The sequence below is a fragment of the Anser brachyrhynchus genome (genome assembly GCF_964034855.1).
Source record: "Anser brachyrhynchus genome assembly, chromosome: 27".
Lineage (NCBI taxonomy): Eukaryota > Metazoa > Chordata > Aves > Anseriformes > Anatidae > Anser > Anser brachyrhynchus.
Window position 1 is genome coordinate 5,685,270 of NC_137720.1, and position 27,257 is coordinate 5,712,526.

At 49.0% G+C, this 27,257-nt stretch overlaps 2 protein-coding genes across 2 annotated transcripts in view; both read left to right on the forward strand.

Annotated features, from left to right (window-relative positions):
* The window catches only part of ILRUN (inflammation and lipid regulator with UBA-like and NBR1-like domains), a 30,762-nt gene extending 4,989 nt beyond the window's left edge, over positions 1-25,773 (forward strand). Inside the window, exons 2-5 of the mRNA XM_080569204.1 lie at positions 9,262-9,416; positions 12,990-13,187; positions 15,501-15,829; positions 24,865-25,773. Coding sequence (XP_080425330.1) covers positions 9,262-9,416; positions 12,990-13,187; positions 15,501-15,829; positions 24,865-24,900 — 718 coding nt within the window. The 3' untranslated portion in view covers positions 24,901-25,773. The remainder of the gene's footprint in view (positions 1-9,261; positions 9,417-12,989; positions 13,188-15,500; positions 15,830-24,864) is intronic.
* The window catches only part of RPS10 (ribosomal protein S10), a 129,861-nt gene that overhangs the window by 54,918 nt on the left and 47,686 nt on the right, over positions 1-27,257 (forward strand). The window lies entirely within an intron of this gene.

Below are 27,257 nucleotides of genomic sequence, written 5' to 3' on the forward strand. Positions count from 1 at the left end.
CTGTGAACCCAAGACTTTTTTGATCTATCTGGCGGGGGGGAAAAAAAAAAAAGGTGTTTAAGGTCCTTTTTTTTGTAAGGCGGTCAGATCTCTTCTGGAGGTTTTCTTTTTTAGTACGCTCAGAAGAATTTGTAGCTCTGACCTGGTTTCGCCAGTACTCCAGAGAGTTTTCCATGAAAATAATTATAGGTTACTTTATCTCTGAAAATACTAGAGGAATCCGCCGTAGCGTTGCTGTACGGCGGCGGGGTGTTCCTGTAGGAGTGAGGGGAGCTGAGGTGAGGAGGGGATCAGCTGCTGGCGGCGATTCTCACATCAGCAACGTGAATTTGTCTGGCGTCGCGGTGGTTTACCTAGCGTTTGGGTGTGAGTTTTATTGATCGTGGAGGGAAGGCAGAATATTGGATCTTAAAATCGCCGTGTAAACAGATGGGGTTTGCCCCTCCGGTGGGCTGTCGAAATGCTTTCTGTCGAGTGGATGTGCTTGGTGCAGCTGGGAGGGTTTCGTGCTCCTCCCGTCCTGACTTGGGGTCTCCGCTCGATTCCCGCGTCCTCGCAAGGGTGGCGGGATGCCACTCGGGAAAACTCAGCTCCGGGGATGGACGCGTGCGTTGGCAGGTGATGTTAGTGGTGGAGCGTGGGCACCGCTCGGAGAAATACCCCGCGGTGCACCCGGGGGAGCCGTCAGGGCCGCAGGCAGCAGGCGGCACGCAGACGATGCAGTTCCCACGACGAGGAGCCCCTCGTGCTCCTGGGCTGCGTTTCCAGACCTCGGAGGTGTTCACGAGACAAAAAAAGCATTCAGCTGTCCTCTGTTAACAGGCTTTTTTTGACCGCTTTTCTGTAGAAGACCTCCAGTTTGATGTTGGGAAGGACTTGGGCTCGAAGTGCTCCAGCTCGGGCACCAGGGCCGGTGGCGGTGCGTGGCCGCTCGTCGCCTCCTCCCAGCCTTCTCCCGCTCGCTGTGCGTGAAGGGTTCGCTGGTGCAACGTACGGAGCCGTCCCCTGGTAAATCTTCAACTCCGGCCCTCCGAGGGCCCTGCGTTGTGCTCCTGTGGAACCGGCGGGCGCAGAGGGCAGACGTGAGGCCGTGCCAAGTCAGACACATCCAAGTTTTTAGGCATTACCTCTCGGGATATGAATGCCGAGGTGGAATGCGTGGCCTTAGCTGCGTCTGCCCCTGCGCCAGCCAACCTTTGATCATGAGGCGATACCAAAAGCCGGTTTATTGATCTCGGTACGGCGCTGCGCCTTCGGTCTGGTAGAGAGCTTCGTGCAGCCGACGGCATTAAAACACCTGCGGTTTTATTCCAGCTCTCCGTTAAACACCAGCACCCCCGAAGAATGCAATTGATCTCTCAAATCAAAACACTGCTTTATAGCATTTTTTTAGATGCAAATAGTTAGGAGCAGCTCTGGTATTGCTGATCAAACGCTTCTGGTTACAGACCTAACGTGCTGCCAGGTTTGGTTTTGTTGTGCGCCGGTTGCGGGGGCAAACATCTGCTGCTGGCATCGAGATCTCCATTGTAGCTTTTATTTGCAGATCGTGAACGAAGCACGAACAAATTAATTTCATTTCCTCTGCCGTTTGAAGGCAGTGTTTCTGCTGATGTCCAGTAAACTAATCAGCCGCTATCAGAGAGCTCCATCCGATGAGAGATGTTGTGTCTGGCTGCGTTTGCTGAGTTTTCCCTCTCTTCCTCCGCTTGTGAAGTCGAAGGGAAGGCAGGATATAAAACAAGCGGTAGGATTTTTCTCCCAAAACAATGAATGTAAACCCTCGTTCCCTGTTCGTATTAGAATTGTTGGATTTGACACCAAATATTGCTGTGCCACTGTAAGTGGGGAGTTGTGGTGTCTGCTTTGCTTTAGGAGGGGTCAGGGTCCCTGCTGTCCGTGTCTGTCTGCTCTTTGTCTCGGTCCGTGGGGCTCCCGTGACTTCCCTTTTGCTTATCCACATCACCGTAAATCTGAGGGAAGCTTTCCCAGAGCTGCTTTCGCAAATCACAAGCCCAGCGTTGATGCTCCTTCGGTTCTGAGCGGGCGGTGGGGGGAATCTCCAGCCCTTGTGTCCTGGAGGAGACAAACCTGGGACAAACCGGGCTTTGAAATCAATTTTGTCTTCCCTGGAAACTTCTTTGGGTGAACTCGGAGCTGGTCCAGCATCTGGCGGGGAGGAGATAGCGGGCGGTGGGGAGAATCGGGGCAGGCTGGCAATCCCGTGGCTGCCGCTCAGCGGTGCCTGCGTAGGCTCCTTCGTACCCTGTCTGGGGAGCAGAAAATAGTTTTTAACTGCTTAATTCATTGCGGTGGCTTGAAGCGTCGTGGATGTATTCTTAGTACGTGTGAGCTGTTGTAGACTTGGATCTCTGCGCGCGGCTGTCCCCTGACGTCACTACAAATAAGAAAATCAGAGAATTAATCAGCTGAAAAACGTTTTCTTGGACAGCTTTTATTTAGAGCGTTAAAAAAAAGCACAACTCGTCTCCAAAAAAGCTCAAATATTTGACCTGAGCGATCTGCACGAAAGGTAGACTTCAGACACATTGAGTTTTTAACTGCAGAGTGTTACAACTGTGCCGTGTCCACGTTACAGACCCGTCCGGGGCGGGTGCGCGTGGAGCGGAGCTGCAAGCAGACAGACGGCTGCAGCAGCGGGAGTTGGGTGCGATATAATTTTAGTCCGGCTGGGCTGCCCAGCGTGCCCGAACTTGTTCTCAGACAGTTTCTGTAGCTTTAATCCCCCCATTACTCGAACGCAGACAATTATAGATCGGTGACACGGTTTGTGCTGAGGAGTTAGCGCTCGGGGAACCTGCTGCGTGCCGGCAGCGTGCTGGCTCCCCGCTGGGACGAGCTGGTGCCTGTGTCCGGGGGCAGCAGGTAGGGAGCAGCTCCTGCTGGGACAGCCACAAAACATTTCGGCCCAGGCTTCGAGCTCCTGGCCGCCTGCTTTCGGAGGGTTCAGCTGCTGGGGTCTGGGGCTCACGGCGGCCTCGCAGCCTTGGTTCTGCCGCCTCTTGCTGCAGGGTGCAGCGAGCGCTCAGCCGGGACTGTGGTGGGGGTTACGGTGCCTTTGTGCCCGTTTGTGTGCATCTGAAAGCCTGTTAAAGCGACTTTTGGTGGAGTGGGGTGTCCTGAAAACTGTGTGCATCTTCAGTGTCTTCTCCCTTGCTACCCCTGTGCTGCCCCTGGATGGAGAGCAACACTGCGTTCGATCACTGCAGGTCAGGAACATCCCCCTTGTATTTTGGAACTGGCTGCTCTCAGCTGAAACCGTCAGGTTTTTCTGTGGCTTCGTGTAAGGAAATGCAGGAGCTTCAAATTAGCCAGCTTTTTCCCCCTCTCTCTTAAGCCGTGTAAGTTCAGCTGAAAGCTTTCAGCTTCCCTCCGTGGTCCTTTTGGATCCCCAAAGCCTCGCGGGGTAATTTCCCAGCCTCGTGTTTAGTGTAAGAGGTCAGCTCTGAAGGTAACTGACGCGCACGTTTGGCTTTCAGGAGCGGTGTTTATTGAAAGCTACTCGCTGATTAAAATTTCCAGTCCTTCAAAATGTCTTGAGAGCCCTTCCACTTAATTGCCCCGTGTCGTCTCCACTGAAAATGTTTGAATTCAGCTCCAGGTAAAAGCGCTTCCCTGCGGTGTCGAGTCTCTCCCCCGAGCTTCTGCTGATGCTTCGAGGTGCCTCCCACTTCAGGAGCAGTAAGTAGCTGTTCGGGGTGGCCTAACCCGGAGTGCTATCAGTCCAATTCCCCAGCAGCTGAGGAAATCAAATCCAAAGGGGATGCTGGGTGCCGAGATGAAAGGAGGGGACCGAGGCTTGCCTCACCGGGATGTGCTCCTCAGGCGTTTTGAGTCTCTCCCACCTGCATCACGCGGAGCTGTCCCGTTATTTAGGAGGGAGAAGTTACGCAGCTGCTGCGCTATTTCTCTTGCACGCCTTTGTTTTTAGCGAAGGGTGCCTTGTGGGGTGCCGGGGTGTCCGGCTACCTATTGCTTTGGGGGGCAGGAAGGACCCGTGAAGGGTGAGAATTCAGTCGTGGAAGGAGCACAAAGCGCTGCCCAGAAAGCAGTAAGTATTCAGCCCCGTGTCACTGCTTAGCTTTTTGCACTGCATCTTTCAGGAGGGCGGCACCGGAGCTGTGGTTCCCGTGCCAAGAGCTGCCTGTGGGTGCTGAGGACGCGCCACGCTCGGACACCACGCGTGGGGTGCTTCTGTCCTCAGCCCCTGCGAGGGAGAGAAACACAGCCTGGCACTCGCTTCAGCACATGGCTCTGCACAGCGCAGTGACAGAGTCCATTTGTCAGAGTGCTTTCTACTTGACTTAACCGTTGTCCTCAGCTCGCTGTCCTTGCATGATACCAGGGCTGCATCCTGCATGAAATTCAGAGTCGAAGGCATTGCACCGATTTGATTGCCTTTGTTTCTCCTGGCAGCTCAGGAGAGTCGCTGCTGGGAGCTCTCACCAGTTAGATCATAATAGGTGGTAGGAGAGGGCAGGAGCTGGTAGGAACAAACTGCCCGCTGCATTCTGAGCTGAAGGGGCTGCCTTGTTGTAATTTGGAGTCATCAAAGAATTTTATAAGAAATGAAAACTTGTAGGTTCCTGTAACAGTTGAAATTTTAATTATCAAGTTGTCGCTTTCTGCTGGAAGTGGCACTTAGGAGTGGAATTCCCGTGTCGTGAAGACCTCCAGAGAGGCAGCCTGCGGGCTGGACGGGATTTTTCCCCGTAGTTCAGAACTTGAAGCTGCTGGATGGAAAATAAAACCAAAACGCGATGCACGTGTCCTGTGGGAGAGGCGCAGGAGGTTACGGGCACCGGATGGTGCGGGATTCTTCCAGCTCACTTTCTCTACCTGTTCCGAGCGTGTTTGGCAGGACTCCTGCCATCCCTTGCCCTGTGTGCTGCAGCGACCTGCTTGTTCCCTCCCAAGACGCCCACGGAGGCACGGCGGCGATGTGTGGCAAGAGCTGAGCCTTTTCTTGGTAACAGGAGGACGAGGTGCTGTGCATGTGCTGTGCTTTCTGCAGAAGGCAGGGGTGAGTAAGCCTCAGTACCTCGGTTTCTTCATTCTTGTACCCAAGAACTCGATTTTACAGCACCACACCACCACCGAGACACGGCCAGTTGCCCGGGTGCTGCTGCTTGCGTGCACCAGGGCTGGGTTGCACGAGGAGCCCTCGGCTTTGTGAATCGATTGGGAAGAGCTTCTTTTATTTGTGAACACTGCACGGTGACCTAGTTAATTGGGAGTAATTACTGTCTAAATATATTGGTTTAACATAACAAAAGGCTGTCTGGAAAAAAAAGAACGGGAAGGGAAAGAACCAGCTCAAGATAAACCACCTCTTTGCAAACACTTAAGAGTTGTTAAGGGACATCTCCAGAGCTATTAGCAGAGGAGGTTTTAACTTCGCTGTTGTAATTTAGCTCCCGAGGCTTGAAACAAAGCGGCAGAGCGGAGGAATGGACTTGGAAAGGGACACTTTCTCCGCTTCTGGGGGCAGTAGTTGGCTGGGAAAACACTGGGTAGGTAAGTCGGGGTGCCTTTGGAGAGGAAGGAGCGGGATCCCCGTGGTTAGAATGGGTCTGGTACACGCAGCCGTAACCTTTATTTGCCGCCTTCTGCCCTCCCTCTCCAAAACCTTTTTGGACCCGAATCGGACGTGGCTGCGGTAGGCACGCCTCGTGGCTGCGGTGACCTTCGTGGGGAGCCCGGATCCCGTGGGCCCTGCTCCGGGAGGACGGCAGAGCTCCGCGCTGCTGCTGCCCTGAACGGGGGAAAATTGCTTCATTTCGGCACGGAGGGCCTGGCACCTGGAGGGCTGTCCTGAGACAGGCAGAAGCGTGGCCGTCCCTGTAATTAGGATAGATCAGTCACGTAAATTACACCGGCTGGGCTTGGCGTGCTCATCTTACAGCTTGAGAGCTGGTTTATAATAGGAATTTATCTCATGCGGAGGGGCAGCGCGGTGCGTGTCGCACCTCGGAGGGAGACGAGGCAGGCACGGGCGTACAAGAGGAGCCTGCAGCTGATAACCCCTTCCTCTCGGGGGCCTGGCTCCGCGGTCCTGTCCCCGGGTGCCTGCACTTCCATCTGGGCACGAGGGTACGGACACAATAATAACAGCAGTAGGTGCACGCAGACGAATTTCAGGGTCTTAATACCGGCATAAGGAAAGGTGCTCGCCTCTCCTTATTAAAATCTGCTGTCGTGTGTGCATTTAGTGGAAGGAAGGAGGCGGGGGGCACTTGTGCGCGGTCCCCACGGTGCAAATCGCCGGGCTGCGGCTTGCCCCGACCCTCTGCAGGCGGTACCCGCCGCCCCGAGCGGGGGGCTGCCCTCACCCCCATACCCGGGGCTGCCTTCGCACCCGGCCCTGCCTGGGGGTAGGGAGCGAGGGGCAGCGTCCCTTGGGAACATCCCTTGGGAAGAGCCGAGCCGAAGGCGGCCGGGCTCTGCTGCTCTGTGCCCGTTGTGTAAGCGGGGAGCGTGACCGCAGCGTGAGCGCCGCCGCGGGGATCTCCTGCAGCCGCCCGGCGCCTATCTCCTCGGGTCGGCTGTGTCAAAGGACTCCAGCGTGGGGCGGATTTGCTTTGTCATCCTGACTTTGGCTCTTGCTACTTTCAATTTCTCTTTGGTTTCTGGAAGCTTCCTTTTAATTCTCTAGGGGGAAGGCCGGGGGGGGGTATCAAAGCACGCGCGGGTGCTGACCCTGACCAAAACCTGCGGCGGTGACCAGGACGGGGGCAGGAAGGTGGCTTTGGGATGCCCGATGGCAGAAAGGTGGCAAATCTGTTGTTTTTTTTTTTTTTGGCCACGTGCTTTTCCTTGGTTAGTTTTTAACTAAAGGCTGCAGAGGGCTGGAGCCGTTTCCCAATGGCAAAGCAAGCAATGAAATATGACCCAGGGAGGGGAAGGGAGCTGGCAGGCAGCCTGTGTGCACAAATAGCCCACTACCTTTTGGAGCGGGTTTCCAGCCAAGCAAACACAAAACAGCGCAGGCTGCCTTGCAGAGAATTACAGAAGACGTTTCCCCCGTGGAACTGCTGTTTTCTTTCTTAATGCCAATAAAACGTCGTTACTCCCGATCCCAGAATCGTAGCACGCAAGGACGGTGCAGGACGTCGGAAAATGGGTTTGTGTAGTAGTGGATTAGGGAGAGAAAGAGCTGTGTCGCTGTCTTTTGTAGCTCTCACAATGCCTTTTGCCTCGGATCGCTGTAACACAGGAGGAAATTGTCGTGAAAACCGAGCTCCAGCTCGTAGCGTTAGCTGGTTGGGCGAGCAGGAGGCTCTTGGCACGGCCCTGCTGCAAGTTATGTAAATCTCGTGCCGTGTATAAGCAACAGGCGGCTGGTGACGTAAAACTGAGCATTTGTCTCCGGTTATTGGCTAACGTGACACGCACCCTTCCTGCAGCGTTCGCCCGAGCTGCCTGTATTAAATATAGCCCCGACGCTCCGAGGTAGAAAACGTCTCGAGCCGAATAATGGCTTCTGGTCCGAAATTCAGTGCTCTGAATGTGGGAGTCCTGCAGGGAGGCTCGTCTGTTGCCCCGTTGCACCCAAGCCCGTTGGTGTGTTAGCAGCAAAAGCCCTGGTGTGGGTGTGTAGGGTTTGCCGTGCCGGGCAGAGCGCCCCTCCGGTGCCACCTCGTGCCTTGGCTGAGCTCTGGGAGATGTCAGGATGTCAGCCAGCACGGCGTCATCGTCTTCTGGCGTCCCGGTGGCTCGGGGGACTGGTGCATCTGTCGTTCAGGTGTCCCCCCGGCACGGGTGGCTCTCAGATCTACGACTGCCCTCCTCTGACCCAAGCTCCGGTGCCGTTAGCTGCTCCTTTGGGGTCCCCTGTGTAAGGGGAAATCAGTGCCGCTTCTCTCCCGGGCGGTTTTGGTTTTACACAATGTCTGATTTATTTTTTTTTTCCCTCGAGCGCTGTAGGAATCGAACAGGAGGCAGTTCCTTTGCTCACCGTTTCGAGTCCCTTTCCAGCTGGCAAGCAGCTCCCGGAGCCCTCTGTTTGCTCTTTCTCAGGGTCATGCTGCAAATGTTTCTCCCGCTTTCACCTTGGCTTTCTGGCTCTGGGTTAGACACATGACACCCCACCAAACAATGCTTACCCTCGATAAATCACCGTACCACGCCGTGCAGCTTCTGACCGCCCTTCTGCAGGGCTTCTGCTCTAGGTGGCGATTCCTGGTTCTCGAAGGATTTTTTTTTTCTTTGTCTTGCTTAAAAAAGCAAAATAGCTTTGTGTAATCACGAATACATAGCAGCTGTTATGCCCAGTGCTTTCGGTGCGATTTTACTCATCCCATTCTCACAGCACCTACTCACCACATGTAAATGAGGGCCACAACCCCGCAGCCATGCGTAAACAGAGGAATTAGATGATTTGCCACAACACTTACATAATAACATAATAGTATGTCGTGGAATGGCAGCTCAGCCTCGTGAATCCTCTTCCTGTTTGACTGCTCCTCTTCTCAAATTAATTACCCTGCGAGTTTTCAGCTACGCCGTGACCGTGAATCAATAGCACTTGTGGCTTGCTGGATGTCCGTAATACATCACAGCCTTCCAGTGCCATTTGTTTGGAATCGGTAGGAATGTTTGTTCGTCCTGGACGGTTTGTAAGTTCCTTTGAGCTGTGACGATCCAGAACTGAGCAGGCACCTAATGATTAATAAGTAGTCGGGGAGTGCTCGTGGCTCGTGTGACTGCGTTTCACAAGCAGCAGGGCTCGAATTGCTGTCCGTAGTTGGTGGTGCCCTTCAGCCTTCAGAGTTATCATGTGTGCTGTGTGTTTTGCTCATCTGATGCTCCTCTGGATCTTTCGTGCCAAAATAAAATGAAGAAGTTGAATCCTCTTGAAATTAGCTACGGAAACAAGGCGGGTATAAAGAAGAGCTGTTCACACGCCGCTGCCCAGCACTCACCCCACTGTCCCTCCACGTTATTGTCGAGTTCCATAGGGTGGAGGCCTGAAAGACTGAGTTCCCAGGTTTCCAGTGAAAATAAGAAGCAGCAAAGTGATCCGACATAGTGTCCATGGAAGGTAAAAAGCTATATTTTGAGCTCCGTTATCTTGCAGAATCCACGTGTGATAAAGGTGGAGGTTTTAGGAAATTGTGGGCAGCAGAGTTCCTCTAATCGGGATAATATTTTTACTGTTCAGGCTGACCTACGTGAACCTCTGAAAAGGAGCTGGCCCACCCGCGTACTTAAGGCTGTAATCTGCTTTTTGCTTTCTAGGAACCTACAAGCCGCCATCGGAGCCTATTATGACTTTGAGAGCCCAAATATCAACGTACCCTCCATGTCCTTTGTTGAAGATGTCACCATCGGGGAAGGGGAGTCCATCCCTCCTGACACCCAGTTTACAAAAACATGGAGGATACAGAACACAGGTAAGTCCCTCGGACTGCAGCAAAGCCCGGGTCACTTGTATTAGGTGATAAGGTGACACGGTGGCAGATCTCATGGAGGAGCCGCAGCTTAAGGCACGAGGTTCGTGCGCACCTCGCTCGGGCCAGAGCCGCCCCGTTGCTGGAGGAGGTGGCTCTGCCGACCTGCGCGTATCCCTCCGTACACCAGCACAAACACTCTGTGGCTAGGTGTGCAGCTCGGTCAGTGCCCCAGCCCTGTTCTTCCTGCCACCACGTAAACAAAAGCTCTAGGAAACTGCTGTAGGAAGAGGCATGTAAATAGAAAATGAAATGTGTGTTTTCGTTTTGTTTTCTTGGTGGCAGTAGTTAAATCTGAGAGGAGAGATTAAGAATCCTTAGCTAGTCTTTGTTTATGATCACTTAAACAAATGGAACATGTTTTTAAGTTGGTGAAGAGCTCCCTTTAAGTCTCAAAGCCTTTTAGCTCATGGCCAGCCTGTGTATATTACCACTACACTGCACTGCCCCCTTTTTTCCGATTGTCACTGTCACTTGGTTGGGCTCTTGGTAGAAATGTGTTCTCTGTGGAGGCAGAGCTCTAACCTGCGAAGAGGTAGCTGTGCAAGGGGAACGTGGCAGGTACCTTTTACTTTTTAGCACCCTTTTGACTGAATTGCATTTTCATTCGTTAGGAGGATGCAAGGCTGGCGATACCACATTCCAGAATGAGATAAGTCAAAGCAGGGACCGAAATCCAGGAAGTGAGACCAGGCAGAATGCATTCCCAGTGCTTGATCTGTTGGGATGTAGTCAGAGAAATGAGATCCGAGGATGCAAAGGGGAATACCTTGTCTTTGACTGTTGCAATGACAGGATGTTGCATTAATGTTTAACCTGTGTGCCTGAATTTAATTGACCTGCTTGTACTTCTGTGAAGAAGCATGATAGCACAACGAGGTATAATGCCATGAATCATCATGAGTAACGTACAGCTGGGTTAGTGCTTTTACTGGTAAATAGCTGCAGTGCTTGAGTGCTGTACACGTTTGTGTTAAATATCGAAGTACAACAAAGACTAAAACACTAGTAAAAATATAAGTATTTCATCAGGATACCAGAGGTAAGGACGCTAACATATAAACACTATATTCTAGAGAAAGGCCTTAATTATTTCAATTTACTTTTTCTGCCTGTTTGACTCACGCATTGCCTTTCCATTGCACTGTAGCTTGCTTAAACTCCTGTTAACGTTCAAAATTGGCAATTTTTTTTATAACTCTCAAATCTTACAGATGTAGTAGGTTTGACGGATCTGGTTTCTCCACTATTAGTGTCTTAATTTGCGTGTGTTATGACTACACCCCTATCTGGCTCCTTTCAGATTCCTTCCTCTCTCATTCCTCTGATGCACTCTTTCCTGCATGTAAATCCAGCCCTAATTTAACATCCTCGTTTAGGCAGTGTTTCATTGTTCTTGTTACGTTTGACCTTCTGAAATCCCTGGGCCTGCTAGGATGAGGAAGGGTAGTTACAGTTAATCTTGACTCCGGAGTTCCTGGCAAGGCCAAAATTTGTTTTGGCTTCTGTGTGGTTTAAAGCCTGACTTCTTAAAAAGTACATCTGTGCTCTAACGCTGGTGCTGGAGGCCAAATCTTTATAAAATCGTGCTGTTGAGGCATGTTTTAGTTAAATGCACCTTCACGTACTGTGTTATGACTGAAGTTTAAGCAGGACCACAGCATTTTAAAACTATTTTAAGGTTTAATTAAGATATAATATCAAAGGACTATAGTGTTTCCAGATAATATCTGCTTGTTTGGTAGATAACTGAAGTAAAGCTAAGGTTTTTAACAACTCTACGGGAACCCTTGATTAAATGAATGCGGTCCTAGAACAAGAAATACCTGAGGCATGTGTCACGGAGGCGCTTGGTGGCTGACGTGTGACAAGCAGGGCTCTGGGAGATTGTCGGTTTTAAGCAGTAAAGCCAGGTTCAGCCAGGTTTTTTGTGTGTTATTAAAAACTAATACCCTGCTCTGATACCTTCCAGGACGGCGCTTGGCCGAAAGACCAGTTTGTGTAGTGAAAGCAGTGCTGAAAGAGCAGCAGGATTTAAGACTTATTTCCTCTTCCCACTCTACCCCCAGCTGCTGCTGGCTCTGCAGGACAGTTACTACAATTTATCATCTCCTGCGAGACGAGTGTACCGAAATAGAATGACATAATCATCATTTCATTTTATGGGGCTTATCAGTTGCAGCATTCTAGGCACCTTGCAAGACTAAAGCCATTAAACCCGATAAAAATCACATCAATTATTTAAACTAAACCCTGTTGCTGGGCTGCCAGCCTTTCCAGATGAGGCTTCGTACCCAGCTCCCCCACACCAGTCTGAGGTCAGCTCATCACTCGGCTCCTCTTTCAAAGACCTCCCGATCTCAGCAGCGTTTCCAACTGGAGCAAAATGTCCCGTGTTCTTTGCTCGTGTCGTGATTTCCCTGCTAGATGGAGAGGTCCACGAACGAGAGGACTTGACTAGGAAACTAGTCCCTGCCATGTCTTCACCGAGCTATCCGCAGGGATCGAGTAAGCAGGCGAGCTGCTGCAGAGGATGCTCCTCGAGGTAGCCTGGGGTCAGATCAGCAGCCACCGTTCTCGCCTCGAGTGCTTCCAAGCCTCTTGGTGCATCGGGCTTCCCTTGGCTGTTCCCTGCAGCCTCGGCCAAGCAGAAGGTATTCTCAAAGTCCTTGGCTCAGGCCTGCCACATTACTGGAGGAGAAGCAAAAGCAAATTCTAAGCTGACTTTTTTTTTTTGTGAGTCTTGGAAGCACGTTACTTTTTGTCTGCCCCAGAACTTGTTATCTTTGGCGGAGACGGCTGTGTTTGCACGCAGTGACTGTTTTCTGTATCTCTGCAGATTGCCAGGTCGCACCGTCAGGCCCAGTATCTGCAGTCTAAACATTGATCTCCACAAAGAAATCGTGTCCACAGTCCTCTCCACCGTTGCGCAAGGCTGAGAGAAGGGTTGGTGCAGGAAGGGGAATAAATCCGTTTAGAAAGCAGTACCAGCTCTTCAGTTGTGATTCGAAGTTTTTGTTCCTCTTGAGACTAACAGACTGAGAAGGGAATTCTTATCTAAAAGAAAAGGTTTCCAGCACTTTAGGTTAATAACGTGTATTTTGATGTTGCAAGGCTCAGGAGCTGCATGTAGGGAGGCAGAAATGAGGAGAAGTAAAACTAGGTCTGACCTCTTTGGCTATGGCATTTGGAAAATACATGTGAATTTCAGTTCTGTTTATTTTTTTTGCCTTTTCAGCTGTTACACAGACTGAGGTTCGTGCTGTGTGAAGAGCTAGAGATTATTTCAAAAGAAATACGATTTTTTCCTGCTGGTCACAAAGTGGACCAGTTATGCCTTGTCTGAAAACTGTGTTCTGTATCAGTTGCTGACAATGCTGCGTATATCTCGGTATTCCTTTGACTGCTCAACAATTGCACAACTGTTTTGATAAGTGTGTTTTATCCTGTCTTGTACAAACATGCACGACTTTTCCTGGAGCACCGTCACTAATTCTTTCTTCTGCTTGATCCCAGGGACGGAGGCCTGGCCCCCAGGGGTTTGTCTGAAGTATGTTGGGGGAGACCAGTTTGGCCACGTAAACATGGTGATGGTCAGGTCCCTGGAGCCCCAGGAGATTGCAGACGTCAGTGTTCAGATGTGCAGCCCCAGCACAGCAGGAATGTATCAGGGACAGTGGCGAATGTGCACTGCCACAGGACTCTATTACGGAGGTGAGCGATCCCTTTTCTGGCACTTCACGCTCTTCTTTATGGTATTCCCATTGTAAATGGATGCTCCTGGCCCCTTGTTGGACACCCTCCTGATAACCAAATCATGTATCCCTAAATTTATTTGTGTGATTTATTGTAATGGCTCTTGACATGAAACCACGCTGTACAAAGATGTAAGCACCAGAGAGCTGCGGACTGATAACCCTTGGTTTCCATTTTGTGAATGTTGTGCTCCACAGATCTGGGGGCCAGTGCCCCTCGCTGCAGGTAGACCCTTCTGCAAGCTTTGACTAAATGCAGGAGGGTAGAGGTCTGCTGGCTCTGAGGCTAAATATAGAAAACAGAGAAAACATCGAGTGAGCTGCTTTGTTGTCTTGGTCAGCACAGAACTGTTTTCTAAACACTGGAACAAATTGCAGATTACACAGAGCTCTTAAAAACAAAGGGACTAGCACAGTTCTCCTTGAAACTCTTACCCTGTTGGGACTTGTTCCAAGTTTTCCAGTGCTGAACATCATGAACTACATAAAAACCTAAGTGGTGAAAACCCCATCTGACACTTACTGAAGGCCCAGGTTTCGATAGTTAAACTTGGTGCATCTGCTGGGAACCACTTTTCTGTATTTAAAAATCACTTTGGGATATTTCGCATGGTGCCTCAGGCTGAGCCACCAACATCTCCATTCATTTGGAGTCATTTAGTGATTTTTTGCCAGCTGTAGTTTATACTGAGAACATCTTTGTGCCTGTTTTGGCAGTTGGGCGTATCCCAAGTCCACGGGTTTGAGTGAGATGTGTTAGCACTCGGAGTCAAAAATAACTCTTTGCTCTGTTTTTTTGGCAGAATTGTCAGCGAGTGTAAGACTCTTCTGTGTTGAAAGTGGATGTAACTTGTCCCTGAAACGTGTGCATAAATTAGGTTGAAAGGCCTGTTCAACTTGCATTGCCTGCTGCGGGCCTGTGCGGTTATTAATCCAAGGTTTTCTACACGCTGACAAAGAAGCAGGCTAAAGTCTTACTAAACTTGCTCAAGTTACACCTTTTGAAGGAAAACTACCTGCAAATTGAAATTGGCAACTGAGCTTTGAATCAAAGATGCCCTTCCCCGTGGTAGGTTGAATCCCTGGTGCTTTTTATCTCCCGCGGCTCAGGTCCAGCTGTGGGGGTGCCTGGCGTCGGCACGCAGCTCTGGCACGGTGCTGGGGTCCTTAAACAGCCGTGGTTTTGTAAGGTAGAATCCCACTGCCCTTAATTGGGTCACAAAATGCAAGCTAATGAGCGACATTCAGCCTGGTGAGGGGCTGGAAGGAGAGCTCCAGCGAAGGCAGGCTGCTCGTGAAGCAGTGGTGGTGTAAAGCTGCGCAACGAGGGCAGCTGCTGCCTCCTTCCCCCAGCCAGCACAAAAGAACCCCTTGTAGGTTAACGCTGCAGAAGAACTGGAACCTGAATCCCATGTGACGTGAGGTGCTCTTATTAGATCTGCTGAGATGAGATAAGGAATCGCTGCTGTTCTTTTCAATTTTCCCTCTCTGTGCAGCAAAACAAAACTGGAGCGCATTTAATGGAGGGGCGGGGGAAAAAAAAAGCAGCAGGACTGAATTTGGATACATACCAAGCCATGTATTTGTGTAAATATGCCATAGTGTTTGCATGAAGTGTAAATGAAATGGTAAGTAGAAAAACAATCTTATCTATGTACAAACGACACATGTTGTGTAAGAACTGTAAACACACACATACATATTTTAGCCACTTGTTTGCAAATTTGTGTAATAGTCTACCAGTCTGTGCATCTTGTCTGCCTACTGTGGATGTTTTGGAACTGAAATACAGATATTTTAGTGTGAATTGTCATAAACCTAATCACCTTCCAAGTAAGTTTTTGTTTTTTTCAGAGCCAAACCTTTTAATGCTAACCGAAAAACATTACCTTTTCTTTGTCAACAGAGCAGAAGACGGGGAGTGATATCGCCTGGCTCTCATTTCAGGCCTGTTGCGTAGCCTTGGTTAAAGTCATTTCAGGTTTTCTTTTTCAGTGCATCCTATTGGGCATCTGAAGTATGGAGTTTCAAGTTGTCAGCTTGTTCTTTATGTTCTTACCTGGTTCCTCTAAGTTCAGTAGGAGTAAAACTTTATTTCCTTGAAGGGTTGGACTTCATTAGTTTATAGCCAGTACTTCTGATGCTTTATGAAAATGTGTTATAAACAATCAGTCTTTTTTCTTGCTATTGTAAAGAAATGAATTCATACTTTTTACTCCCCCCCCCCCCAACTCCATCTAGGGATGACCCAAATGTCTTTCATTTTCCACAGATGTCATCTGGGTGATCCTCAGCGTGGAAGTTGGAGGACTTCTAGGAGTAACACAGCAGCTGTCATCCTTTGAAACAGAGTTCAACACGCAGCCTCATCGCAAGGTAGAAGGAAACTTTAACCCGTTCGCCTCTCCGCAGAAGAACAGGCAACCAGATGAAAACAACCTAAAAGACCCTGGGGGTTCCGAGCTAGGCACAATCAGCAAAAACACGTGGGGGCCTGCTCCTGACCAAATCGAACAAGATCAGAATGGACTGTCACAAAACTCTGTAAATCTCTCCCCCAGCAGTCACTCGAACAACTTGTCGGTAGTGACATACAGTAAGGTAGGTGCCCTGGGAGAACAGGAGAATGGGTAGGTGATGCGACTGTGCTGTATGTAATAGTTCTTCGTTACAAACTGCAAAGCCCTTCCCTTCTGCTTCTGCCAGACCTGCTAAGGAAGGTTTTGAATTTGACTGTCTGACTCTGCCAACTCCTCATGTTATATTAAAATACTTTTGCCTCTGATAGACTCTACCAGATCCACCTTTTTTTTTTGTTTTTTTGCTTCAAGTCCTTCTTAAAGTTTATATAATCTTGTCTGGGTGCTGTAACTGTTAGTGGCTGGGGCCTACTCCAGCTGCGTGTGCAGATAAGTCAAAATATCTCTCAAGATGTGCTCCTGAGTTTTTACAGAATCAAATGACCACACCCCCAAACCTAAGATTAACCAGATAACTTTTTTTTTAACTGGTGTGGAGTGACTACAGAGCTCAACATTTTGATCCCAGAAGCTATCTGTCAGGAATGGTCAGTCAGAGGACTATTCCTGTCCGTGTCCTTGTCTTGTTTATAATTGTAGGTGACTTTTAAATTATCTTTACTTTCAATCTCTCTCAAAAGCTTGCTTGGTGGATGCTATAAGAGTCTGAGTGATATTTTGACTGTTTTTATTTGCTTGTGTGTGACAAATGAATAGCAGGATTATTTACAATTCAGAATCCACCTGTTAATGCAGCCAGTATGTGTAGGTGTGTATTGTCGTATGTCAAACTAGTTTGATTTTTAAAATCCTTTAAAAATGCTTTACTGTACTTTAAGCAGGCTGTGTAGGACAATAACACTTGGTTGCTGAATGACTTAATAAAGCCCTAATATTAGTTCACCTACAGCACTTTAGTTCCTAACTGGATGAACTGCCTGTCCTCTACCAGTGGATCATATTTTAGTGGCCTACTTTGCACCAGGGCTATGCTTTTTTTTTTTTTTACTGCTGGCATGCGTGGGAATAACTGTTTGACAGACTACCAATCACCCGTTTTGTGTTTTGCACCCCAAAGATAAATTTTTATAAGCTGTATTGGTTCCTGCTTCAAGATTCTTGCTCATTAAACATGAAATGGATGGCTTAAGCAATGAATAAAGAATAAAGCCTTTCACCTATCAGTTCAAATGCAGTCTGGGTTAACAGTGACCGACAGTCACTGGTGTTTGATGGTTTCTTGGTGGATAGCAGTGCCTGCTTTCGTTGTGGTGTTTGCTGGAGAGACAGAGCATCCTCTGACTTGGCAGAGGCCACCCATGTGCTGACACATTTCTGCATAAATTCCATCTCAGGTGCTTGGGGGGGGGGTTGTAGTATCCCAGCGAAGGCTGGGAACGGCTCTGTTCGTGCATCAGTCAGTGAAGAGTAAAAATCAGCTGCTAAGTATAGCTCTGAGTTGATGGAATTACCTAAGCCTTTCATAGCTTAACACTAGGCTTTAATTTAGGTGAGAAGACTCATTTCCATTTTCGGTGGTCAGCTTTAGGCTTGGGTTAGCTGTATTTTTTTTCCCCTTTGCCCTCGTTCTCCGAGTGCGGGCTTAGCAGTTGCTTCATCGTTTGTTTGCACTTGCAGGTGGGCAGAAGTGGCACCGCTCAGGGCTGCGCTTCTGAGAAAGTTCCTGCACACAAATTCTCGATGTGGGGTTTTGGCAGCAAAGGGGCCTTCGTTTTTTCACTCGGTCTCCCCTGTGGAAAATTCCTCGCCCTCCCTACCGAAACGAGAGTGGTGTGGGCAACAAGAGGTCCGGTGTATCGGCAGGCTCTCCTGGCTGAGTAGCGGATTTTGGCTTTTTTAAGGGGGAGCATAGGCGTAAGAAATGTGTACCTACTGGAGGTGCAGAGGGCATAGCCTGTGCCAGCTGTTCTGTGGAGAAGAAAAGCCAAAAAGGAGACTGAAACACTGCCAGAGATATTCTTGATAAATTTAAGAAACCTGGTCTGGCTAGTAACCCAAAGTTTGTGGGCGTTACTCTTACGAGTCGTTATCACCTACCCTTGGAGGTAGGGCAGGTGGCCTTCTTTCTCTTTTTTATTCCTTTCAGTATTTTCAGAATGTTCTTGGGGGGGGGGGGGGGTTGAGGTAGACTTGAGATAAAAGCAGAAATTTTGCTCCTTGCTTTTTTTTTTTTTTTTTAGGAAGGGTAATTTTTGGAGACAGGATGGGCTGCGTAGAAAGTTTGTAGATCTGTTGAGGTTTTTATTTCTGACGTACTGTTTCTGTCTGATGTACCACCAGTTAGCTGTTGCTTTGAGAGCCGTTACTGAGGTAGGTGTGAGGATCAGAGACCTCCTCCAGCCGTGCCCTTTCCCTTCAGGGCAGGAAGCATTCTGGCACAGACTTGGTGCTCACATTGGTACCACCCCTGTTTCTGCAGTGAACAATGTGTGTAGGTTTGGCATCCTAGATACTTGGTCTCATCTGAAATTGTCAGGTGAACAAGCTTTGCCTTCCCTAGTTTAGGCCTAGGGCCTTGCATCCCTTCTTCCTGCAAGCTGGAAATCCTCCTGGAAAATAGGTTTTCCTAAAAAAATAGGTAATGTGTAAGTGGGATCCCCAGCTGGGGCTCAGATTAAATGGAAAAGGGCTTGATGGGGGTGGTGTCAGAAGTATTAAACTGCGTGGTCAGCAGGGGGTGGTCAGGTACCTGCTGGTAATTGTACCCCTGCTTCAGCCTCCCGTCTCCTCCTCCTCCTCCCTGGGGAATGGACCTGTGCTCTGGTGCTTGTGCGGGGGAAAGAAAGCTACTACATTTTGTCTTCTGATTGAATATTGATGTGAAAGGCTTTGTTTCAAGCTCTAGGAGCAGACAAAGAGTATTGGGAGTTGGTAGCGTAGATAGCTGGATATAGGATACCTGGATTTTACCGATCTTGGGCAGAACATCTGATAGTGTCTGTTTTCATGCACCCAGTTAGTGGGGTGAATCCCTAGTCGTATTTAACACACCAGTGGTGAGATGCAGCAGAGGGGATGGGTAAGGCTTAGTTCAGGCCTCTGTCCTGCCTTTAGAAGGAAGATAAGCCCCTAAATATTTCTCAGATCATTGCTGAGGCTTCCACTCTGCCGAGAGATTGTGAAGGACCCCAGCCACACGGTTGCATGAGACCATGAAATCCCTGAGATAAAACTAGCTGTTCCTGGCGTCTGCGGCTGTAAAACATGCTAAAAGCCTCGAAGTTGCCAGACCTTGTCTGTGTTAGTTCTCTCTCTGGTGCAATTGAGCAGGTGTAACTTGTCCTCTACAATTCCCCAGTGGAGCCAGGATCTCGGCGATGCTGATGTGCCATCTGCTGCCGGATGAGACGAGCGTATCGATGTTTCACACGTGGAAATGGCCAGAGTGCTTTGCAGAGCACGTGGTACGGATGCTGTGCTCGGTGAAACAAACTTTCCTAGAGAAAAAAAGACACCGAATCCCCTATAAGCAGATAAGATGAATCCTGTGATACGCTTGAAACTGAGCGTGATCTTTATTCCTGCTGTAGTGTATGCCTTCCCTGAGTCCACGCTGCCTCACCCTAGGAAGTAAACTGCTGGAAGGCCGTAGATCGGGGTCTGTGTCCAGGGCATTGCTCAAAGCCTGTTGTATATCTATTCCCCGGGGAATTTTTGCATGTTCTTAGATTTAAACATGTGCTTAAGTGCAGGATGGGATGCTTATCTCAGGATGGGGATGAGCTTGTGTTAGAGTCCAGATATACCCATGCATGGGTATTTTATTCTCCTCTTTGGCAATCACTTTCTCTCTGTATTCTCAAGAGAGATGAGGCTAATATAGCCTCCTTCTATTTACTCACTCCTGTCTCATAGCAACACTGTCGAGGTCACTGCTGCTCTCTTGTGACAGTCTTTTACATTAAAAGCACAAGATGTGGCCTTAAGAGTGCCTAGGGATTAGAGTTAAATTTCTTAACGAAGGGAAGAAATGTACAGTTTAAATGTCTAAAAAGCTCTGAGGTGGATAGCCGTATGCTGACATTCACATCGTACTTGTCACTTACATATGAAAGTAGATATCCAAATCTCTGGCTGAATTTAGCTGCCTGCCCGTGTGAATTGAGGTATTGCTGCTTGCTGTGTAATCACAAAACTGCACGGGGAAAGTTCTGACCTGCAAGGATTCACCCCTACAAAACAATTTGCAGAGTCATTGCCATAGCAAAAGGTGTTCTACAACTTGCCTGGTGATAACCCAGTCTGCTCATTGCTCACGATAACTCTTAAAAGCCTGTATAATAGAAGCATTTTGGAATTTGGGGTCAAACTCTTACCACCTTTTTTCCCCTGCTGTATTTACGCTCCGCATCTTCGTTCTGTGTGCAGCTGAACTCTGATCCGTGCTATTTGACAGCTACCTGTGTGTAGGGGAAACCAAACCTCCCTCTGTCCTTACAGCCTGTAACTGGCCTCCCCTCTCTGAGTTTAAAAATTGCTGCTGCTGCTCCTGGAAGCTTCTTGCAGACCAGGACACTCCAACTTGCCTATTTCTGGAGCACCTCTCTAGACTTCAGACAAAATTTTCTCAACGGGAAACTATTTGGGTACCAAACCATATTTGTGGGGAAGGGATTTGCCCCAGAGATGCACACCTCCCTGTAGAAGAGAAGCTCCTTCTCTCCCGGTGTCTGGGCTTTACACCGGGCCGGTTACCCCACGGTTAAATTTGTCCAGAGCAAGTGGGAGAACGTCGGGCTCCAAACTCCTGCAGCAAGCCTTGGACAGCCAGACTGCTGCAGGCTGAACTGACAGTGCAGGGGCTGGTTTGCTTTTCTGGTGAAAGGCTAGTGTGTGGATGCTGCATGCTAGCTCATCCATGAAAACCAACAGTCCCCGTGCCTTCGGACTGTGGGAAATGTGATATAACGTGATTTTTAGCTTGACTTTGCTCCATTGCAGGCCAGCAGTTTCCCTGTTTTTCTCTTTGCGGACTAAAAGCTTGCTGTTAAGTCACAAAAGCCAAGGTGCTGCGTGGTGACTTACATCCCTGAGCCCTCTGCGCTCCGTCGGCTCCGTGCATCTCCTCCAGCTCTGAGAGGGGTCTGAACTGCTGCACCGTGTTTGCACAGCATGCATGGAATTACAGGGACAAACGCGCTAAATACTTTGTTCTTCTGCTCGTGTTGAGTTTTCCGAAGTTAGCCAAGCGTGGGTTGGAGGAGCGGTGACCAGGAGCAGCCCAGGGGGGCCGAGTAGTGCTGGCCGATGCTGTCGGTGCTCGTTGGGAGGCTCCTGTACTGCTCTGCAGCTGGGCACCACACTCCTGTCTCTCCTCGAGTGTACCTCTTCTTGATCTTGACTCGGTCCCAAAGGTGAAATAAAGATAGATGTTTGAAAGCCTGTGTTGTGATGGTTTATGAAAGATCCCCTTAAGCTTGGTTTCGTTTTTTTGTTACCTAAAAATGCTCTGCTACTCCACAACTGTGTTTTAGAAAGGGGATGGCGTGCTCCTGTTCCCTCAAATCGCATCCAGGTGTGGTGGATGTGAACGTGGAGGCTTTGCTGTGCTTGGTTGGTCCCCGAGCACAGCGCCTTCATTTAAAGACCTCAGCATTTACAAAGGCCTCTAACTTTCCAAAACCTCCCAATTCCCTCGTGGACACTGACATCAACTGATTATTTATAACAAAAATTAGCATGTACAGGCTTCTCTTGAAAAAATCACGGCCCTCTGTTCTGCATTTGTCTGAGTAGCCAGCATGCTTTCCGTAGCCAGTTAGCAATTACTTGTGTGGAAGATGCTAGAAGAACTGAAAGTCATTTTGCGAAGCTGCAGCTGAGCTTTTCATAAAAGCGGTGATCTCATTTTCAGAATGGAAGCGAATTCACCAAAATAGTGTGAGTAGTTCTTCAGCTGGAATAACTTGGGTAAAACTGCACTTGTATGCAGAATTATTTTTGCATTTTATGATGTAAAATCTTGCGTACAAGGGGTAATTATTCTCGAAAGCATCCTATAATGGAGGTTGGTGTTTGCATTGTAACAGTAACTGAAGTCCTTAGGTGTCAAGACACTATTATAACTGTGTTGAATAAATGTAATAAGAACCAAATGCTCAGTGAAGAGCTTGCATCTTACTGAAGAAGAGCAAAAACTATTAAAGTATGCTTATTTGGGGGGGAGGGAGGGGTGATAAGAGTTTCTTGCTGAGGGAGGGATGGATAAAAAGGAAGGATGAAAACCACCTGAATAAAATGACTTAGCACCATGTGTTAGGAACTGAACTGAAATCTATTTCTTCCTACCCCAGTCCCGATGATTTAACGAGCGACACAAAACCAAAGCTGTAGTGAACAGCGTCTAGAATGCGGAAATTTAATTTCACAAGAATTTCTGTTTTTCCCCGGAAATATCCAGAACTTGAAGTGATGTGCTTCCTGCAGCCATGCTAGTTTAAAACAAATTCTTTTCTTCCATGCAGGAGCTCTGTTAGGTGTGATGTGAAACCAAGCCCACGCTCTTGGTCTTAAAGAAGCAAGTTTTGTAAGTTCTCACATGCACTAATAAATCTCAGGGGTAAATGGCATGCAGTGAAGAGCCCCTTGTATGCAGAGTTACGTTATGGTAATCCCAAGACCAAGGATTTTTTTTTCTTTTTGGTGAGACGCATTGCACGAAGCTAACTTCGGGCAGATCGTGAGCATCTTGCTCTTGAAATCGCTGGAGCAGGGCGAGGAGCTCCCGCGGAGGTGTCAGCCTGTCCAGGGCAGCGCAGCAAGCAGCAGAGCTGCGTGTACTCAGTAACGTGACTCTAAAGCTGAGCTAAATTCTGACTTTAATTAACACGTTATTAGCATAATTGTGTAGCTTGAAATTAGGTGCTGCAGAAAACAGCACCTGAAGATCCAGAGGGTTCCCTGAGAACGAGGCCAGCAGCCGCTTCGCAGGGGCTGGCAGCGCACAGGGGACTGATGACCTGTTCTCGTGTCTGACCGAAGTGCAGGGCTCTGGGCTGTGCCCTGATTCACTGCCTTAATTCCTTTGTCGGAGGTGCTGCAGGTGTCTTGGCTTATGGCAAGCACAAATGAGACAAAAAAAAATAAAATAAAAAAGGTTTTGCTGCGGAGCAGGGAGCCCCCAGCAGAGGGAGCAGGCAGCTGGGAGCACTCAGTGCAGGGAGCACCCCTGGGAGGTTTGGGAGAGCTTTGCCAGTCAGATCTGCAAACGAAGCCTCTGTGCAGCTGATTAAAAGGTGAAGCGAATTCTGGCGAATGTCTGTGCAGGTGACTGGCCCCAAATTCTGATTTTTTGTCTGTAGAGCAGTACTGGGTACAGCAGCTTAGCCCCTGTGAGGTGAGACTGCTTAGGATCTTGTGCCTAACATAACTTTCCTCCTGTATCCTTTATTATTTTGTGTGTGCACGTGCACCCGTGACTCTTCACGGTACTTTAATGCACAGTTTCCCTTCTGCTCTTCCCCTTCCCCCTGTTTCGGTGACAGTATTTTTAATTAACCCGTTATTAGCGTAATTGTGTAGCTTTAAATGAGATGCTACAGAAAGCAGGACCTGAACGGTACCTGAAGATCCAGAAGGCTTTCCTGAGAGGTTTCCCAGAGGTTTCCTTCTGCTCTTCCCCTTCCTTCAGTTTCGTGAGGGTATTTTTTTCCAGGTGTTGGATATCTCAGTCTCCTGATGGGAACTGCTGCTTTCTGCGTGGAACCGGTGGGGAATCCGTTGGGTGTTACCTCCAGAAGAGCTCACTTCCCAGACTGGGAGTGCAGCACCTTCCTAGGGCTGAAGCGTGCTTGGTTTTCCATCACTGCACACATTTCTGGCTACAAACAGTAATTTCCCAGCTCCCAGTCTTTTTTTTCCATGCGCTGCACGCAGTTCACAAGATGTCCTGTTCAATTGTTTGCTATTCCTTCTGTCTTGGCTGAATTCTGGGAGCTGTCAGTGGATGCTCCGTTTTGCTATTGCCTTCTATTTTGCCATCCAATATATCCTAAAGAATTAACTTCTCACTAGCTGCAGCAAAATCATCGGCTCCTCGTAGCATTTCCTTTGTATCATAGATGAACAGCGGAGCTCTCGAAATTGGGCTTTTGCAATTCAGCTTGAGCTAGTGCAGTTGGTACTTGGCGTGGGTTGTGTTAGACTCGTTTTGTGGCTCGTGCAGCGAGGTGGTTGTGGATTTGCAGTAGGACGTGCAGGAAATGAGGGTGGGTTTGTTTTGTTTTTTTTTTGGAGTTTTTTCCTGCTAAAGGTGAAATGGTGAAAACTTGAAGCCAGAGCTTGCTCTGTCCCTTAATGACAGAGAAGGGCTTTGTGCTAGCTGTGCTTTTGGCTAACTCATCCGCACGCTCAGAAGAAGGTGGGCTGCACACAGTGAGACTCTGGCAATGAAATACAGCGAGCTCCTCTCCCTCGTCCCGCTTCTGACCTGAGTATGTCCTTGGGTGTTACGGGAGGATTTTGTGTGGCTTGTGTCTCCGTCACCGTGACAAACTGAGCATCTCTGTGGCTTGGGAGGTCCCTTACCTGCCTGTCAGTCTCCTTGTTCTGCTTCGTGATGAAACACCGGCCAGTTGGTTTGAAGAATAGAATAACGTTATCCCGAGAGAGCAAATACATCGCTGGGAACGTGGACTTAAAATCCTGCTTTTTCTTGAATAGCCTCTACTGCCTGTTAGGGCCTCTTTCTTAGCTGCTTGCTGTGATCTTTAGAATACGCCCGTGAAAGCGTAGTCGCTGGCTTTGCAGGTGTTGTGGCATCTACAAGCAATTCTTGCTCTGGGGTAGAAAATATCCCAAGTTTCTTGGTCCAGTAGCGCCCGAGAAACGTTTTGCCTGGTTTTAACCTGGCGTCAGTAACATCCGAAGGAGGTAAGTGGGCAGCGCCTGGCATCTCCTCCGGGGGGACAGCTCCAAGCACCAAACCCTGCGTTTCGTGAGCGTTTCCTAAGGCTGGGCAACCGAGGTGGCTTTGGTGGGCAAGGGGTTGTGTTGGGCTGAGCAGCGTGGGATGGGCTGGTCGTTATTTGTAGGCGTACGCTGATCGCTTTTCTTTCGTGCCAATTGAAATTGATTATGTCTCCAACTTTCTTTCAGGGTTTCCACGGTCCTTATCCCTTCGGACAGTCTTAAAACACAAACACACAAAACGGGTATCGGCAAGAGGAGAATTTAAAGAACTGACTTTTGGGGGAAGGGAGGGGGATCCACGTGGCAGACAGACACAGCGTGGACCCCCCTTCTCTGCCTCCGTGTTCTGGATAAAGAAGAAAATAAGACAAAAGCCCAGTAACTTAAGACTAGCTGTTTCCAGAGGAAAAATCTAAGTATGCATGTGTGAATGCTGAATTTCAGGAGTGGTGTTTAATGCTATGAGAAAGAGTATACCAACGCCATGGATTTTTTTTTTTTTTAGAAGTCATTCTCACAATTAGGTAGCTTAAAAAGAAGATTTAAAAATGAAAATGAAAAAAGCCATCTTTAAAAAAATATTTTGCCTACAGAGCGGTTGTAGTTTGAGCAAATGTTTAATTTCTGTTTGTTTCCTGTTCATATTTTTTTTTTAAATAAGGGACAGCGTGCATTTTTATGGAACTGTCATGTTTTGCTTGTTACCGAATGGGAATTTGCTTAGCATCTTCTGGGTTTTGTGCGGTGACTTGTTTTTGTTGGATGTGTTTTAATGACAGGTTGGGTCTGCACCCAGCTCTGCATTTTTAATATCACCTTCTGTTTATAGTTACCAACTTTTTAATCTTAATTCTTCTTTTTTTTTTTTCCCCCCCTTTTGGTTTGGGTGTTGCTGTTAGTTGTCCTGCATGTCACTAGAAACCCTGCTGGAGACCAGGTCTCAGCATCACAATTAGGGAGCGACTCTGGGACTGGGTTAGGATAGCGCGGAGGGCTCGTTCCCCTTCCCTTTGTACACGAAGTACACGTAAATACACATCCGTGTTAATAAGAAACAGATTTATTAAAGTTCCAGAGCTATGTGGTTAGCATTTAAGAATACCTTTTTGTTAACTCTGATGTACAGTAGCTGTGCCTAGAGCGACCAAGCAAGTATATCGGTCTCGTGCCAAGAAGAAACTTTTCCTGTAGCTGTAATTCACGTGCTGGTAGTTGCAAAGCTTTGCAAGTCCTGTCCTTAGAGTTTTTGAATCTCCCATCTCTCTCTCACACACGTTTAAGTTTGAATCCATTTCTCCTGTGATAAAGTGTTAGCTTTGAGGCTCATTCTTTGCATTTCTGAATGTAGAGGAAGAGTTAGCATCAGCAGCTGGACTCTGTCGCCTCGTGTTGTTGCCTTTATCATCCTGGCTTGTGGCTTTGTCGAGGCTCTCGCCTTCTAACCGGGCTCTCCAGGGCTTGTTCCTAGAGGAGGGATTGTTCCTCCGAAGATGCGGGGCGCTCTGCTGCTCCTCCGGTGCATTTTCCTGCAGTTAGTGGTCGGAAAGCCCGCAGTGAGGGGAGGGAGACGGCCTCGTGGGTTCCTAAAGCTCCGGGTCACCTTCACATCCTCCCGAAGGGGGTGAGCTGAGGGGGCACTGACTCGTGCAGAAGCTTGAACGAACTGCCAAAGATACGATGATATGCAAAGACCCCGCTACCTTCTTCCAGATCTCTCTGGTGCAGCCTCCTCTCTCCTCTTCGGAGCAGGGCGCAGGCGTGCTGCGTGGCTTCGGGCTGGTCGCTCTCTCCTGGTTGTGTTTTCTTGGTTGGCTTTCGGGGGAGGCTTTGTTTTCCTTGCAGCTACCAATTGGTGCGTACAGGTGGATCCTGTGGAGGGCTTGGGAGGAAACTAGGATGCTGTAGCCCCACGCTGGCTGCTTGCTGTTAATTGTATGGAAATGGCTGACAGGTTTGTCTGTATTTGGGGTTCGGATATTAAGGGTCGCTGTTACCCGAAGCCTCCCTTTGAGAATCCGCTTGCTGGGAGAAACGAGTATAACGTGAGAAACCACCTGCGTGCAAGAGGCACTGCGGGGTTTGGATCGCCAGCCCCGTGCACGTGTGGTTTGGTGAAGACCTGGGTTTATTTCAGGTTGTTTGAGGTACGGATCCGGACAGAGCTGCTCAGGAATGCAGCCGCGGAGCGTGGCGCTGCGCTGCGTAGTGCCACCGCAGTCTGGTTCCTGTCCTGCAACATCCTTCTGCCCAGGTTCAGTTGTGTCGTAGCATCCAGCCCAGGGAGTGGTTTGCATTGCTGCAGTGGTGCTGGGCAGGTGGATTTCTGGGAGCAGGTGGAGCTCACCAACAGCGTGGCACGCTCCGAAGACGTGGATGCTTGCCTGACCAGTGCATCTCCCGCAATGCTGCCGCTTCTGAAAGCATCTAAAACACCAGGGACTGCAGTTTGTCCGATTGTCGAGGTGATTCCTTATCTTTACGAGCTCCTTTAGTCAGCTGGGTGGGTGGGGAAGTAAGACCTGAGCCTGCACCCTACAGCTGGCGCTGCGACCTCTGCCTCGTGTCGGCTGGGAGCCCTT